The 15,795-nt window shown below is 40.4% G+C and overlaps 1 protein-coding gene across 1 annotated transcript; it reads right to left on the reverse strand.

Moving 5' to 3' along the window:
• Window positions 1-455: 455 nt before the first annotated feature.
• Window positions 456-4,176, reverse strand: UBE2J2 (ubiquitin conjugating enzyme E2 J2; the record flags this gene model as incomplete). The annotated part of the gene is made up of 6 exons (XM_082009358.1): window positions 3,659-4,176; window positions 3,395-3,435; window positions 2,450-2,552; window positions 2,198-2,336; window positions 1,614-1,694; window positions 456-740 (listed from the first exon to the last, which is right to left on the reverse strand). Exons 1-6 carry the CDS (start codon window positions 3,787-3,789, stop codon window positions 456-458), a joined length of 780 nt encoding a protein of 259 aa, XP_081865484.1. The 5' UTR covers window positions 3,790-4,176.
• Window positions 4,177-15,795: the final 11,619 nt, after the last annotated feature.

Below are 15,795 nucleotides of genomic sequence, written 5' to 3' on the forward strand. Positions count from 1 at the left end.
GTCCACATGTAATCTCTACTCAAATCATTTCAAAATCTGTACAGACTTCCCTAACGAAAGTAAAATAAGATATGCATAAATTGTGACATTTTAAAAATTGTTCAATGAAGTAAAAAGCCTTATTTGCTCAAGATTTGCAAATTTCAAATAACAGATGAAGAATTGCTATAAAAATCAAAGCACTAGAAATGTTAGAAATGTCTCATCAATAATGCTTTGACTTGTTTGTGAGCCACTACTAGACAGTAGTGAGGACAAGAGGATCTGTAGGCAGATCTTCTTTTAGTTTTCTGACTAATCGAAACTACTCCATTTTCCAAACATAACCCATGAGCCAACCAATGTTTTACCTGCAACTTGGTAAAACAAATATTTATCCCAGTGTCAGAGTCAGATGCCCAAAGAGTCCCACTCATTCTGCAACTACCACTAATTTGGTCTTGGATTTATTATCCTCATTCTTGCGCTATGCTTCTCAATACATACTTGACTGTGTAGGCAAAGGCTGCAAAACCAACTATAACAAACAAGTTCGCCAAAGCTCCACCTAAAAGTCCATGGTTACGATTGGCCTGTTGGAGACCTGGATGATTGGCAGGTGCCAATGGTACATGCCCATTAAGAAGGGGTATTCCATTCTGACCGTAGTGTGCTTCCCCATCAGGGACAACATCTGGTAAAGGGAGGGATGGAGGTCTGTTACTGAGCTCTTCTTGGGCTTTTTGTTTTTGTTTAATCTCCTGGAGAAAGAAAAAAGAACACTGAATAGCTGGAAGTGAGAATGGTGAAGCTGCTGGGTGTTTTGAAAAGATTTCAGAACCCAAGTTCTTACTTTGGAAAAGGATATGGTACACTTCTTTATACTGTTGGTCTTTTAAACTAAATTAACTGCATTACATATGTTTGTACAGTCTCCCCAACTTCTTCCAAAGTGACCTACTTCAGTAATTGACACTAACAATCATTTGGCCATGTTTAATTTTAGTTCACACGTACATTTTCCGAGAAGCCTTTTCTCAGAAATGAGAAATTTGTGCACCAAAACTCTTGCATCCAGCTTGTTTTGAATGCAAGACATTCAGCTGTTACCTATACATGATGATATCAACTGTATCAACACACTTACAGGGTTAGTTTAGTGCAAGGAAGATACATACCCTAACAAAAAAAAAAAAAAAGGTATCTCCCATTCTCAGAAGTAGGAAGAATGTAACAGTCTCTGATCTTAAAGGAGAAGAAATCTAGGATATTGATGAACCAAGTACAAAGATTGGTCCTACCCAAACTCAAGAAAACACAGTATACAATTCGAAAACACTGGGACTGCAACCACATCTACTGCAGGTGCAGCTCAGTTAAGGCTATGATACCAATCCTAAATATACATATTTGATTCTCTGTACAATGGATCTTTGTGCAGCAGAAAAACAATTCCATTTCAAGATTCAAGTTTTTAATTCTTACACATCGCAAAAGTGCCTTTTAAAAGGCTTCCAGGATTGACAAAAGTAGCTACTGTCTGGGAAATGTCCTAAATGATTAGTTTACAGATCTGCACAGAGAACTTGAAAAAATACAGAAATCCAAATTATTGCACAGATTAATTCCCTTACCTCCACCACTTCAGGGAAGAGCTCGCAGAACACTTTATCTTTTAAATTAAATGCTAAGCTTTGTGCAGCAAGCTGTCTTTTCTGTGAAGGAAACAAAAATTATCAGCAGTTACATATAAACAAAGTTAATACACTTTAATTCAACATCTGATTATTTCCCACAAGAATGGTGCAAACCACTAGCCAATTAGTTTCTAACATTTAAAACTTCATACTTGTGAATATTATTCACCACAACAGACATTTCTAGACATAAATTACGTTCTCAATTCTTCACCTTATGGGATTCCTGTTCTGTATTAGTATGCCTGCTTGGCAGACACTTCAAGAGGAAGGAAGGAAGCAGAAAGTCAGTCCTAATCATACTGTTTACTAAAAGGGATTTTACGTTCTCTAAGAAATCCTCCCCCCATCCCCACACTACCTAAAATTGACTTGATTCATCTGCCCATCGTCTGTAGTAGGCAACAACATATTCATTTACATGATATGTAAGTGCCAGCTGCTGCTGCTGTTTAAACTTTAAGGTCACGTTCAACATTCCCTAAGCTGACAAAAGGTACATCACAGAGTCTGGAGCTTACTGTGAACTCTGATGTCTCTATGCTGCCCAGTGTGGGGCCCTTTTCCACCATAAAACTAAGAAGGCCCGTCAAGATCGTTGAGACTGACCAAGCTGGATTCCACGTATCCGGGTGGAAATCAGTGATTGAAAGACACAACCTTCAAAAGAGTAAGACAGGCAGTGAGTTTTATTTTTGCCATTAAAATTACTACACATTATACATATTGCTAAAATGGTGTTAATTGCTTAAGTGTTAGAAGAAAATCCTTACCTTGTATTACACTTAAACCTTCCATTAGGTGTAATCATATAAATACTAGGAGGTTTAAAAGGAAATTCTCTGGGGAATATTAGTTTCCCATGATAATAGCCACCTGCGTTACATAAAGAGATGAATTACTTATTTTGCATGAAGATGAAGTCCTAAGCTGCTACTCAAAATGGGCCAAATAAAACCCTTTAATTATCTCCTTCTCCCCCTCACACTAAAGAGATCAAGCTCATCATCTTGTGCCTCTAAAACATAGGAATAATGAACCACACCTGCAGTATATACTTTGGAGGCAATTCTTTCACATGCATATTACAACAGTGCTTCCTGTTATCAAGACCGTAATGCACTTCAGCGGGTCTTCTTTAAATGTATTTAATACAAATGGCTTAATTTTTACAGAAACACAGCTAATTGCAAATACAATCCTATGAAGAATGTGATTTCAAAAAGCATTTTGTGAGAGGCTCCAGAAGACACTGTGAAATATGCGACTAAAACAAATTAATAAGGCTTTTACATTCCTCACTCTCTCCAGAGAAATTCATAAAGAGAATATATGTCTCAGCTCACTGAGAACATCTATGTGGCAACAAAATGGGATTTTCTGAAATTATCTTTGACTGTCACATACTATCTCAAGTGAGTTATCTGTTCCAAGACCTTCAGCAATTACTTAATAAGAAGTTATCTGTCTTCAGTTTAACCTAAATTTTGTTTTGTTAGAATACTTGATAACAGAAAAATTACTAATAGACAGTGGTACCACTACCTCTTTTCAACAAGCTATCACACAAGTCACAGATAGCTGTGAAACTGCATTAACAGTTTTTAGAGCTATTTACAGTAGTTATATTTTCCCCATTCAAACAAGCATGCAATTACTCAAGCATGCCAATCACAACTTAAAGTACATGCACACTTTTGCTACATGCTAACTTTTACCTTCATAGGGAGTCATTTCAGGTCCCCGTACCACATAGTGCCTAAGACAAAGAAGATAATTTAAACAGTATGAGAGCCATCACACAATCAGACATCAATTTCTCTAGTAAAATGAAGATTGATATCACTTCAGCAAAAGTTTCATACTCCACCTCCCAAAATCAAGATTCCCATACAATCTGTAGGAGTGAGGGAGTCAGACTGGATGACCTGGAAAATCTTGTTCTCTCCGCAAGTGTATGAACAGTTCATTCTAATTCTTACCATTCAAGGATATTAGATGGGAGAGGCTCGGCACAGATATAAGGCACTGGATCTTTCTTAATTCGAAGGTAGTCTTGTTTAAGTCTCTGGGTTGCTGTCGTTGGTGCTCTCTTATTACTGTTGTTGCTCATCTAGTTATAAAAAAAAAAAATATAAAAACAATCTCAATACAATCTTAACAGACACAGAGCTACTATGCTTCATTGAACACATCTCCAGATTTTTGCAAAATCTACTTTATGGAGTATCTTTTAAAAATATAAATTAAATTACCATAACTTTTAAGTGCCAAGAACTATGCAAAAATCTTAACCAACTAACACATTCCCAAGAGACTCTATATTGCCAAAATGGGAAAATACTCCTTCCAGAACACTGCTGCTTCAATACCACAGTGAATTGCTATCATGAAAATATGCTGCACTATAGAACTCACCTGAACTCTTAATAACCAGTCCTGTATTTAGGCTGAGCACACATCATCATGACACCATTTTAAAGGGCTTAGTCTTTTTGAGCAATTAGTTTCCCTATTCAGTTTTAATATCTATTATGTAAATTTGCCCATGATTTAAATCCATTCGCAGTTTCTACACATCCAGTTCTTTGAAATAAATAAATAACAGAAAACCACAATAACCTTATTACTGACTTTGAGGTGCAGATTTTAAATTAAATCTGCTGCCTGCTTAAGAGTCAGTTGAATGTACAGAAGGGAATTTGAGACAGATTATTCTCTTCCAGATGAACAAAGACCTCATCCAAAATGAGACAAGTCAGTATGAAGAAAGGAAATTCCATGCTGCTTACAAGACAAAGAAAACATTAGCCCCTACAATGCAGCTACAGAACACATACCAATTAAAAACTGCTATTTAATTCACTTTCCCCTGAGAAATTTAGTACGTTACTTAGTTTTATACATCGAAATTCAAGCAAGAACAAAAAGGAAAGATTTTACAAACAGCTGGTATAAAGAAATAAGACAATGCTTACAATATGATAGCAGTATTTGACATGAAGACTAAGTTAAATGCCTATGGCACTTTCTAATCCTTTACTTCAGATAGCCTAGTAAAATTTTTTAAGAAATTATATTTAAACCATGACCAATAATTGTATGTGGTCACATATTCAAACCCTAGTCAAAATAAACACATTTAATCTAGCTTTTGTCAGAATTACTGTAAATCGTTGTTTGAAACCTACAGTATTTTTTAAGGGGGTCACACATGTTTTTAAGTCACACCTCTTAAAATCATAAACGAATTTTTCTCTAGAAAAGTCTGCTTTGACTTTTAGCATAAATTAAGTCATATCTTTTTAATTTTACAAATTTGTTCTGAAGTCTTGCAATAGCGCCCCTCACTATGGCCTGCAAAAACGCACTGAAATATTTTACAGCACTTAGTTATTGGGATTTTAACGCCCCTCAAAGCCCCATCTGAAAGAACAGACGTATCTTAAACGCAGAAAATAACGGCAACATCTACAGAACCTACGACCGCAGACCGATTTTCCCATCTCGACAATACAATTTACCAGAAGCAAGCAGGAAAGCGAGCCGCTAGTCTTGACACTACCGAGCATCAGAAGCACGATGCGCCCAAGCCCTGCTCCCAGCCCGGCGGGGTGGGTCAGGGAACTAATGCAAGGGCACCACAGGCCCAGGCCCCCCAAGCCCACAACTGCCTTGTGGAACGAGAGCCAGCGCCTCTTTCTGCGGGTAAGCGTGACCCCGGCCCTGCCGGTGGCCGCTCCGCGCCCGAGAAGATGGACAACGAGTGGAAGAACCAAAGGGGCAAGAGGACAACCGGGGAGCTCACGGCCTACAGCGAGCCGGCTGCGCAGCACGGGGCCCACCAAGTCAGGGCAGGGAGAGAGAGGGAAGGAGAGAGCGAGTCGCGCCCTCTCCGCTCCTTGAGCTCCCTCATGGGCTCGCCGTGCCGGCCCAGGCCCCACTCACCTCTTCCTGCTACAGCAGGCCCCTCCACCGCCGGGACGCCCCACCTGCCTGCAGCCGGAGGCCAAGCGAGGGAGAGAGGGAAGGAGAGAGGGAAGGAGGCACGAAGGGAGAAAGGAAGGGAGCCGCACAAAGAGAAAACGTGCAAGGAAAAGCCGCGACCCCCAGGCTTCCCTGCTGCAGCGCGACCGCGGCTCCCAGCCAAGATGGCGGCCTGGCGAGGCGGGGCCAACGCAAGTGCTGGCGTCTCCTTCCGGGAAGGAGACACCTCGCTTCCGGGGTGCGGCGCGTCATCCGCAGAGCAGCTGACTTCAGCTTCCGGTTCCGCGATGGCGGCCAGGGCGGCGCTGGGAGCGCCCCGACTCCGCCGCGGGGCAGTCCCGGCGCTGGGGAGGGCAGCGGAGTCGGGGCTGGGGTGGTGCCCGGTGCTCTCGGGATCTGGCGGCCTACAAGCCGCCGTGTTTCCTGTGCCGCAGCGCCCCGGGCTGCGAGCTGAGCCCGGGCTGCGGCCCTCGGGTTCCCGGTGCGAGGCCTCCGCCGTGGCTGAGGCTGGTTCCGGACCCCGCGAGGGCGATGGGCAGGCCGTGCCATCAGGAGGGCTTGTGTGAACGGTCACGTTGTCAAAGCAGAAAGTCAACTGCGAGGAAAGAAACAGTGATAACAGAAGTTTGATGTACTTCGACATCGCTCTTTATTACGACTTTACAGAAGATTGTATTTGGGAGGGATCTCAGGGTTGTCTGATTTTTTTCTTTCCTGAAAAAGAATTGGTTGTATGTGTTTTTTTGCTCTAAGTCTGCTGAATCTTTTCTTCAAACTCCCAGTGTTCATAAAATGGATAAACCCAAACTCGTTTTCAGCCATTCAGTAGACAGACAATATTTTTTGTTCTAGGATTCCACTAGCAGGCCCATACAAAATGATGTGCTGTGTTTTTATCATACTCGTGCATTTGTTGCTTCAGTAATGTTCAAGAGTAAAGCAGGTTACTCCCTTATAGTTAGGAGGCCAAGTGTGACAGGAAGATGCCCTGTCTACTTAATTTAAGATTGCATATCCAGACCATTTCATAAGAAAACGCTGCAAACTCTTGCTTCATTGAAGTGAACACAGATCTGTGTTGTAGATCCTTAGCTCGCCGTCTAGCACAATTGCACACTGCCCTTTCCCTTAAGGAATTACGTGAGATGCCTACGCTTGGAAGATTAAACATTTTAACAACATGGGTATTGTGGAGTGTTCTGTAAAACACAAAATTCCACCTGGCCTTAACATTCTTGGCACAATAAACATGTTGAATAAGTTACACTAAACCCATATTTACATGCCGCTTTGTGTGGGACAAGATTTAGCAGGCATCAGTCACGATGGTCCTTTTCTAAGGGTTTCATCTCGGCCTTTATTGTCAGGGTTATGCTAATCTCTTTGGTGATTTGAGTCCAGCTCAAGTTTGAGTTTCAGCTATATTGAATCCGAATACTTTATTTCCTATTGTATTTGTTCATGTATAAAAATCACCAACCAATTAAAAATTCCTCTTCAAAAGACTGAGAAATAACTTATCTGTGCTTAACATTTAATGTTTTAACATTTTGGTTGTCACCTATACACTGAACTGTATCCCAGTTGAGAGGAATTTTTTGCTCACTCTCAATGCTTTTCTTTCAGGGCCTTTGAAATTTGCAGCTCAGGTAATGTTTGTGAAAGGGAATTCATGCAGTTTGATTATCCAAGATTTAATTAAAAAAAAAAAATCAGGAAGAGATTGGCTCCTGATTTATACATCTATGTTTAGTGCTCTAGAATATAGCTGCTGTATTGTGTTCCTTGACCATTAGCGTATGTACTAGGTTAAGGCCAAGTGTACCTCTGTCGCTGGGCTAATGATCTTTCTTTATTGCCTAAGGTGAAACGAAAAAGCAGAAAAGAAAATGATTGAGTCGCCCGAAGAGTTTGCAACAGGTTCATAGGCGGGACCGCATGACTGCAATAAAGGCCAGAATTTTTCTTCCCGTGCCAAAAGGTGCCGGCAGCTCCCGTGTGAACAGGTCCTGCAGCGGCCGCGCTTCCCCTCTGCGCTCGAGCGCTTCCGCGCCGGTAGCCAACAGAGGGCACTGGTAGCCCGCGTACTTCTGAAGCTCCTCGTTCTGCCCGTTGCCGAGTCGCATAGGCTGGTTGCCCAGGCTTCCACTCCGTGTCGTGGGTTTGCGGAGGTTTATCACAGCAAGAAAAGGGGGGTGCGGGGTGGGAATGGCGGTAATGTCAGTAGCTATGGGCGAAAACCAAATTCGAAACCACGAATTCGAAACCACGTTCTACGTTTCGCTTTGTACAAAGTGAGGACTGCAAAATATTGTGTCCTCGTAGAATATCAGACTCAAACATGTCGTTTTTAGTGGGAGTAGGTAGTTTTCATTTATGCCCTAAGCACTGAGGCAGGGTTTTTGATGCAAAGGGACTATTGTATTGTTGTATTAGACCCCAGAGAGAGCTTACAGTTGTACAGCAAACTGAAATGATGTTTGGACTTACAGAACCCGCCTGAGAGATATAACAACTTTTGTCACTTAAGTTTCAAATATGGACAAGAAATATTTTTCTAGAAGTAGGAAAATGATAGTGATTTTAGAAAAAAATGCAAATCTGAAATCATGAAGAGAGAAACTAAGCAAACAAAAATATTTTCAGTTTACTGAGTGGTGTAAAAAATTAATTTCATGGTAGTTTCATTTCAAATGTCTAATATTTTCCATTATTACCTCAGACTTCAGTCACAATAACGGGATCTTTCATACACAAGGTGTTCACATGTCCCACCTGTGCTCACATCAAAACTTTTTGAGTTAATGAAGTTTATCAAACCATATCCTTTTCTTCGAACCGTTTTGATTTTGGTGCCATGAAACGCTTAAAGGAAAAACAGCTTCAAAAAAGAAGTAATAGTTGATCTGTTTTGCTTTAATCTTTTACACTCGCTCATCCTTATATCTAATCTGAGCTCACTGTTTACAAATGCTTGAAGGTTTTGCAGAACAGAAGGAATTCTTTATAATAAATTACTACTATACTTCAAAATGAACAGCACTGTATAAATACAAGGTGTTATTAGAATGCTCTATTAGCCTACATGTATTCACCTAATAAATTCCCCATGGCAACTCATGCTGTATAATACATACCTAGTTTTATACCCTTTGGCCTGAGGGCAACTACCTTTTTTTCCCTCTGCCACACCATTTTGTATTTTTTTGTATTTACACTGGAATTCCTACTAAGTCATCCACGTCCAGAAATGTAAGAAACATGTGAACCTGGAGACTGTAATAAAGGCCCCAGAATGCTGAAGAGATTCCAGAGCTCATATTTACACCTCTGTCATTCTCTCTAATGTTCCCCAGCCCCAAAGTATTTAATGCATAAGTGTGTTGTCATTAACATTCCATTCATCTCTCTGGTATGTTATTCTCAACACTAATGATAGCATAGAATAAGACTTCTCTCTCAGAGTAGTTTCTTTCTTCCCAGTTGTTTTCCAACATGCAAATGAATCATACTATAGAATTTCCTCTCTCTATAAAGTATCTTTGGTGTACTGCTATCATATCTTGAAGGCATATTTTAAACCCAGGCTTGAGACGTCACTAGAAGTTCCAAATAGATGTTCTTAAATCATTAAGTGCACCAAGTAAACAAGTACATACTGCTAAATTAACTTGGAAAGTGATTAACTCGGAAAGTGATTAACTCCAGGACAGAGACAAGTGAGACAGTTCATGATCTCATAAAGTTTGGAGTTGTTTTTTAATTTGATATGGGCCCCTCAGCAGGATCACATGGGTGGTTACAGGACATGAAAATATCTTTTGAACACACACCTTTTGTATTTTTCTTTAAAAATACATAGCTGTCTGACTTTCGCACAGCAGAAAATTTTCCTTTAATTGTAATCGTGAGAAAAGCATTGCAAATTTTCAGGTCAGATACAAATAACAGAAATCAGAATTTGTTCTATTTGTAGGTACCTTTGGATAAGTCCTTTGCTTCAGTTTCTCCATCAAATAAAAGCAGTACTTCATGCACTACTGTACGCATGCAGCCAAATGAGTATTTTGAGGCTGACCTTGGTGGATGAAGAAATAATTTGAGAAAGAAAATGCACCCCCAGGAATGTAGTGAGGGTTAATTAGTGTTCACATGTACACAAATGTAATCTTGTCCAGTAAATGTGGCAATGCTGTGGCTGCTAGGCATCTCTTCTAGATTGTCCAGAAAGACAGAGAATACTTGGAAGAACAGCCATGCCTCAAGGCTGCTCGGAACTGAGAATGCTGATGAAATAGAAAGTTCTTGTATCCCAGAAAGACAGTTGATATATCCTTGGGGAAGCAATTTCCCCAAGTCCTGTTACCAACAGTGGGATCCGGGAAGGACCTAACTGCTTAACTCATATGTACGCAATGGGCAGGTTTTTTTCTTTAGTTACCTCATGGGTTGACCATTGAACCCACTGCTGCTTCAGATAACCAAGATAGGTCTCTCAGCTTAAGTAGTGAAAAAAACAGGAATCTTTACGCCTACCCTGAATACAGAGAACAACCCCCTAGGCCCTTTACTAGTTCTTTGGTCTCTATAGCCCGTGGAATTGGAAAAGCAGTCAGTCAACTATATGTGCTGTCTTACTTTACACATCCACATAATGAGTTCCCTGACATGTATCACAGCAAGACTACTGATCTATTAATACTGTTTGCTGTCTAAAGCCACTGCTAACTGGCACCACATAAATATTTTCGATGTACAAAGGCATAATTTGCTACCTGGGAAGAGCTTACTGCCTACAAGCATGAGATGCATTAAAGAGATCATTGCCCAGTGAATAAATGCAAGAGCATCATGTGGCCTCTCATGCCTGACTACCTCCTAGAACAGGGGCCTCAGGGAACTGAAGGTGCTGGCCAAATCCTGCCTGGCATCTTCCTCCATGACCAAAGATACAACCAAGATTCAGAGCAAGCAAAAGCCACAGGGATCAGTAAAGAAGGAGGCTTGGGAGTGTTACGCCCAAGTAGGAGAGGTCTGGGTGGAGACTACCAAGCACAGTAAAGGTGAGGGCGGAGTTGGACAGAAGGAGTTTGGATGGAATGCAGAAGGAGAGAACAAATGGGGAAGAAATACTCAAGGGCCTGAGAGCAAAGGGGACTCTGATAACCTTGATCTGAATGGGCTGGAAGAAGTCGGTCAGGCACGGGGCTGAACCTTTGCAAAGCCGTGGGGAAGGAAGGAGGGAAGGAAGGAAGGAAAGAATGAATCTTTAGGATGTTGTTAAGGAAGAAGTAGCAGCTGAACAATCACCTTGAAGAATTCACCCCATGAGTAACAGGTGATTTAGCTCAGGAAGCCACAGAGACATCTTCTCTTACTGAGCAAGGGAGCACCATTTATTAGCACGGGTATTATCCGTGTTTGCCAAAGACAAGGCACAGTTGCAAGGAGCCGAGTGATGCTGGTGAAGCCATTTTTCATTTATGCTATGTAAAATGTGTATTCCAAACGCTGCTATCTGAAAGGCCTTAGTTAGGATTTTGGGTTTGTACTGTGTTAAAGGGTTAATAAATATTGCTGAACTGTATTTACTCTTAGCTTTTTAAAGTGTATTTCTTCATTTTGGAGGAATGCAAAACTTTTATGAGGTTTTTATTTTCTTTTTTGGGAGGAGCTTTCAACAAAAGAAATTTGGAATTCTGAACCTTATTAAAGGCAGAAGGATATTTGCTGTTCAACCTATAGTGAATCTCCACCACTGATATCTGAATGTGCTGCACTTGTAACTACCTGTGTGCAGATGAGAATGGTGACACTGAGAAACTAAATCACTGTCCCAGGGTCGTGTTTATAACAAAGCACTAACTGATCACATGTTTTCCGCTGCCTGAGCTTGCATTCAAACCAAGAGATATTCTTGACCGATAATCCTTCAGAGATCTTTTTATAAGAGTACAGGACATGAATGCTAATGTCGTAGCCAGATTTAGTTCAAGTAATTATATCCTGCCTTCCTAAATTCCCTTCCAATTTCAAGCGTGTATGAGATGCATCACTTCCAGGTCTAAAGTATAAACAATGACATTTGCATTAAAACATCTTGCTGCTTCCCCACCTAAAAGTAGTTCCATTTCCTTGACAGATGAAACAATGTAGGGTTTTTGGGTTTGGTTTTCTCATAAAGTGCTGCCAAGTTGGCTCTCTTTTAATTTTTGACCAAAAGGCAATTTAGAGGTATTGTCTGTTTATTTGGTTTTCTTATTTTTGTTTTTTTGCCCTTCTGAGGGGGTTTATTGCTTTAACTACCATACTGGCTTTTACTGAGTAATGGTCCTTCGGTGAATGTTTTGTCACTATAGTGCATGTTTTTTTCATAGTATTACAGTAGTATATTATTATCTGGTAGAACTGTATTATTTTGTAGAATTCCACAAACTCTTTGATTCTCTAGGAAACTGATCCTCATCTTTTTTTGTTTTATGGAAACTGATAACTTGTTCATAAATTACTTCAACATGGGAGATTATCTTGAATTTCGGAGAGGGACTATGATGGTTCCCGAGTCTCACTGATTCATTGTTGATCATGAGGAAATAATTCAATTGTTCTGAAGCTCCATTTTTCTTCTTATATAAGGAAAGGATAATATCATTTATCTAGCTTTACTGGAAGCATGCACGCTTAATCATTTCATGTCGCCTGTTTTGAGCTCTCTGGACTAGAGTTTACACATCAGCAAGTGCCAAACATGAATCATAATATTTGTTTTCTGTAATCGCTGCTGTTATGATAATGATCAATGTTGTTCATTTATAGGCCAGATTAATGTTTCCAGGAATCATACTTTTTCTGATTTACTTCATTTTCTACTGTCTGAATTGGAGAGGCAGCAGGCAATCAGCCAGCCTTAGGTGACCCAAATAAAATGACAGGCAATTTAATCTAAGCACTGATAAATCCCTGATAAACTTGCTGAAACCAGAGCTTTTTTTCCCTTTGATTTCCTCTCCTGCCTGGCTAAGGTTGGGCATGACCTCCTTATGATGATTGACAAGGAGATAATATTACTTAGAAAATAATTCTGGCATGTTTCTGAGTCAGAAAGAGGAAAGGTCAGTCCTCTTCCTTATTTATTCCACTGGTACTAGGTAAGGAGCTCCATCACCAGGATCTAGTTCCCATTTACCTCTCCATCCTGTGTTTCCCAAACGATAATTGGTACACAGCCATCAGTGGCCATAAGTGGCCTTCTAATGACATCACCTTAAGATGCAAAGACAAATAGTATGACATACCACTTTCTCTTTACTGTTAATCACTTTCACTCAGAGCCTTTCGCTGCTTCCGCATGCTCTTCTTTAGCATTCGACATTTGTGTGATTACATTGCTCTTTATATCCAAAGTACATCGTGCCTAGTATTAGAACGTTATTAAGCCATTACCTTGCAGGATGGATGTATGCCTTCAAAAGCCATTATAATGGCTGTGGTTTCAGTACTGCTGAACTTCCTTTAAAGCCAGGTAATCTCTACACAGATCTCTACAGATAATCATTCTTCACGGAGATCATTTGCAATTTCATAGCAAGTCTTCGTGACAAAATATTTTTTCTTACTTGTTTAAGTATTAATTTAGTCCTACAGGGAGATCCTGGCTGAGCTGACCGGTGGTTTTTTTTCCTCTGGTTAGACACAAAATGAGCTTCGTTGAATGGGCTGCTTTGCTAAATTTTTTTGACAAATATGCCTCTGCCGTGAGGAATTGTCTGCAGTGCTGACAGGAGGAATTGAGCCTTTCAGTGGTAAAATATTTCCTTTATAGAGCTTACTAAGCAACACAGAGTACCTGCTAGATTTAGCCTGAGCTGTAGATCCTTGCTCTCCCACTCCACCTTCTGACCTGTTTTTTCCTTCGTGTCCAGGAAGAGAAATGGCCATGCACTGAATGCCGCAAGAGCGGCTGGAGCAGACGGAGTGTAGAAGCACATGCAGCCTTTCACAGCCGGGTGCTGAGCAGTTCGGGTGTAGAAAAACAGTTCTCTTACCGACACAAGCTTTTGGAGATGCTGCAGCCTTGCAGGAAGACACGTCTCTGAAGAAAAGGAGGGAAGCCTTTTGGAACTATTGGTACAAATAATGCTCAGAATTTATGTCTGCCGGCATCGTCTCTGAGCAACTTAATAATAAATTAATTTAATAATAATAATACAATAATTTATAATAATAAATAATAGATATAATAATATATGCCAGACAATAAATATATGCCAGATTAAATAATAAATATATGCCAGACATTATCAGAAATAAGAACAAGGCAGCATGATTTCCTATGGCACCCAGAATAACAGAATGATGTTCCATTTCACAATTCACACAATGTGTCCTAGAGCGTCTTTTCCTGAGGGGTGCTCTGGGCATTTTCTGAAGCCTGTGACAGATCAAAGGTAATCTCCTTTTGTTCATCCCAACAGAAAAAAAAAAAAAACCAATCTTACCCTCTTTGTAGCTCCACTGTGGTGTTTAATCTTTACTACATAGATATGTGTAGTACACAGTATTCTTTGACAAAGAACTAACCCAGTGCAGTGGCAAAGCAGGGCTTGGGGAAGCAGGGAATGTCTTGAACAGAGTTTCACAGGTCATTGCTGCTGGTCTATCAAGTCAAAGTCAACGTTCAGGTTTTTAATGGAATAGAATATGAAGTTGATGTTTCCTAACAAAACCTGCTGGAAGACTCCAGTCAAAAATCCCAGGGATAATGAGGAAAACCAGGGTATTTTATGTTAAGACACTTTTCAAAATTAAGTAATACAAAATGCATTGCAGGCCTGTCAGTCCTTGTGTGACGAGTGAAGGTGTTCTCTCAAAGCGGAGGGAGAGTTTCAGAAAAAATACCAAATAAAGGCTATAAGCCCTCATATACATTCAATTCTGGGGGCATATTAAATGGCCTGCATGGCAAATGCAAATTACAAGTGTTCTTGATCTGTAGACCTCTTTATGACAAATAGGTCTAGAAGTTAAAATAATCTCAAGATCTTATCCTCTCATGCTGATGAATTGAGAAGAAAGTCTATTATGTTAAACAATGAGCATTGCAAGGAGCTCATTTGATGAGGCTGAAAGCTAAAGGCCAAAATATATGGGATCTGGTGTAGGCAGCACACCTTGCACGTTGTTGGAAAGTATCTGCAGGATCGTTAAACGCACAAAGAATTCTGTCGCCTGTTTGTCTAACACAGGAGCAAGTACCCATCCTCTTAAAATATCAGATGAGATCTAGGAATATCTCTTAAAAACGTATTTTTAAATACTGTAGCATGACCACAACCCATCCTGTTGCAATTAAGCAGTATCAAAGCAATAGTCATCATCATGCTTACATGGCAGCTTACATCACCAGAGCTTTATACAAACACCAATTAACCCTCTCAACAATGCTGCAAAGTGTCATTATGTCTGTTTCAGAGATGAAGCAACAGAAAGAGAGGCAGAAAGATTTGCCCAAGATTGCACAGCAAGAGAAGAGAAAAGTTCAAGAGTTTAAAGCTTTCAAGTTGGTATTTCTTTGTCCGTGTTGTGGCAGACTCTACCCTTGTCTGGAGGTGGAGTTTTGTATTTATTGCCATTGCTTTTGCAGTTCTGGTGGATAGGGAAAATGGAATATCTCCTTGTTGCATTTGTTTTTCATTTCCATTGGGTGTTTGTTCGTTTTAAATGTGCTAGAGACCAGACAAAATCACCTCGGCAAGCAGGGACCCTCCAGCAAACAGGATGTAGGCTTTGAACAAAGTTGTGAAGAGTTTGTAGACTTCTGCCTTTATTTGGGTTTCATAAGGTGCTGATGAGGTACATTCAGTGAGAAAATACCACTAGGCCAGTTTAGCTCCTCTTGGTTCCTGGTCTAACTTTAGGGGGTTTAGGGGACTTCTGTAGAGGGTTTCTTTTAGTGCTGAACAGACAGGTCAGACCAGGAATATTTGTGCTGTTCGGGTGGACTATTCACTCCACATTACTCATGGTGAGGTACGGGTCGTGGAAGTCACGTGGCAGCGTCCCTACACTTTGATTGGCTAGTAAAGCGTTCCCGAGCATGAAAAAAAATTAAAAACAAGTGATTAATAGCAAA

Source organism: Phaethon aethereus, assembly GCF_964289735.1.
Source record: "Phaethon aethereus genome assembly, chromosome: 21".
NCBI lineage: Eukaryota > Metazoa > Chordata > Aves > Phaethontiformes > Phaethontidae > Phaethon > Phaethon aethereus.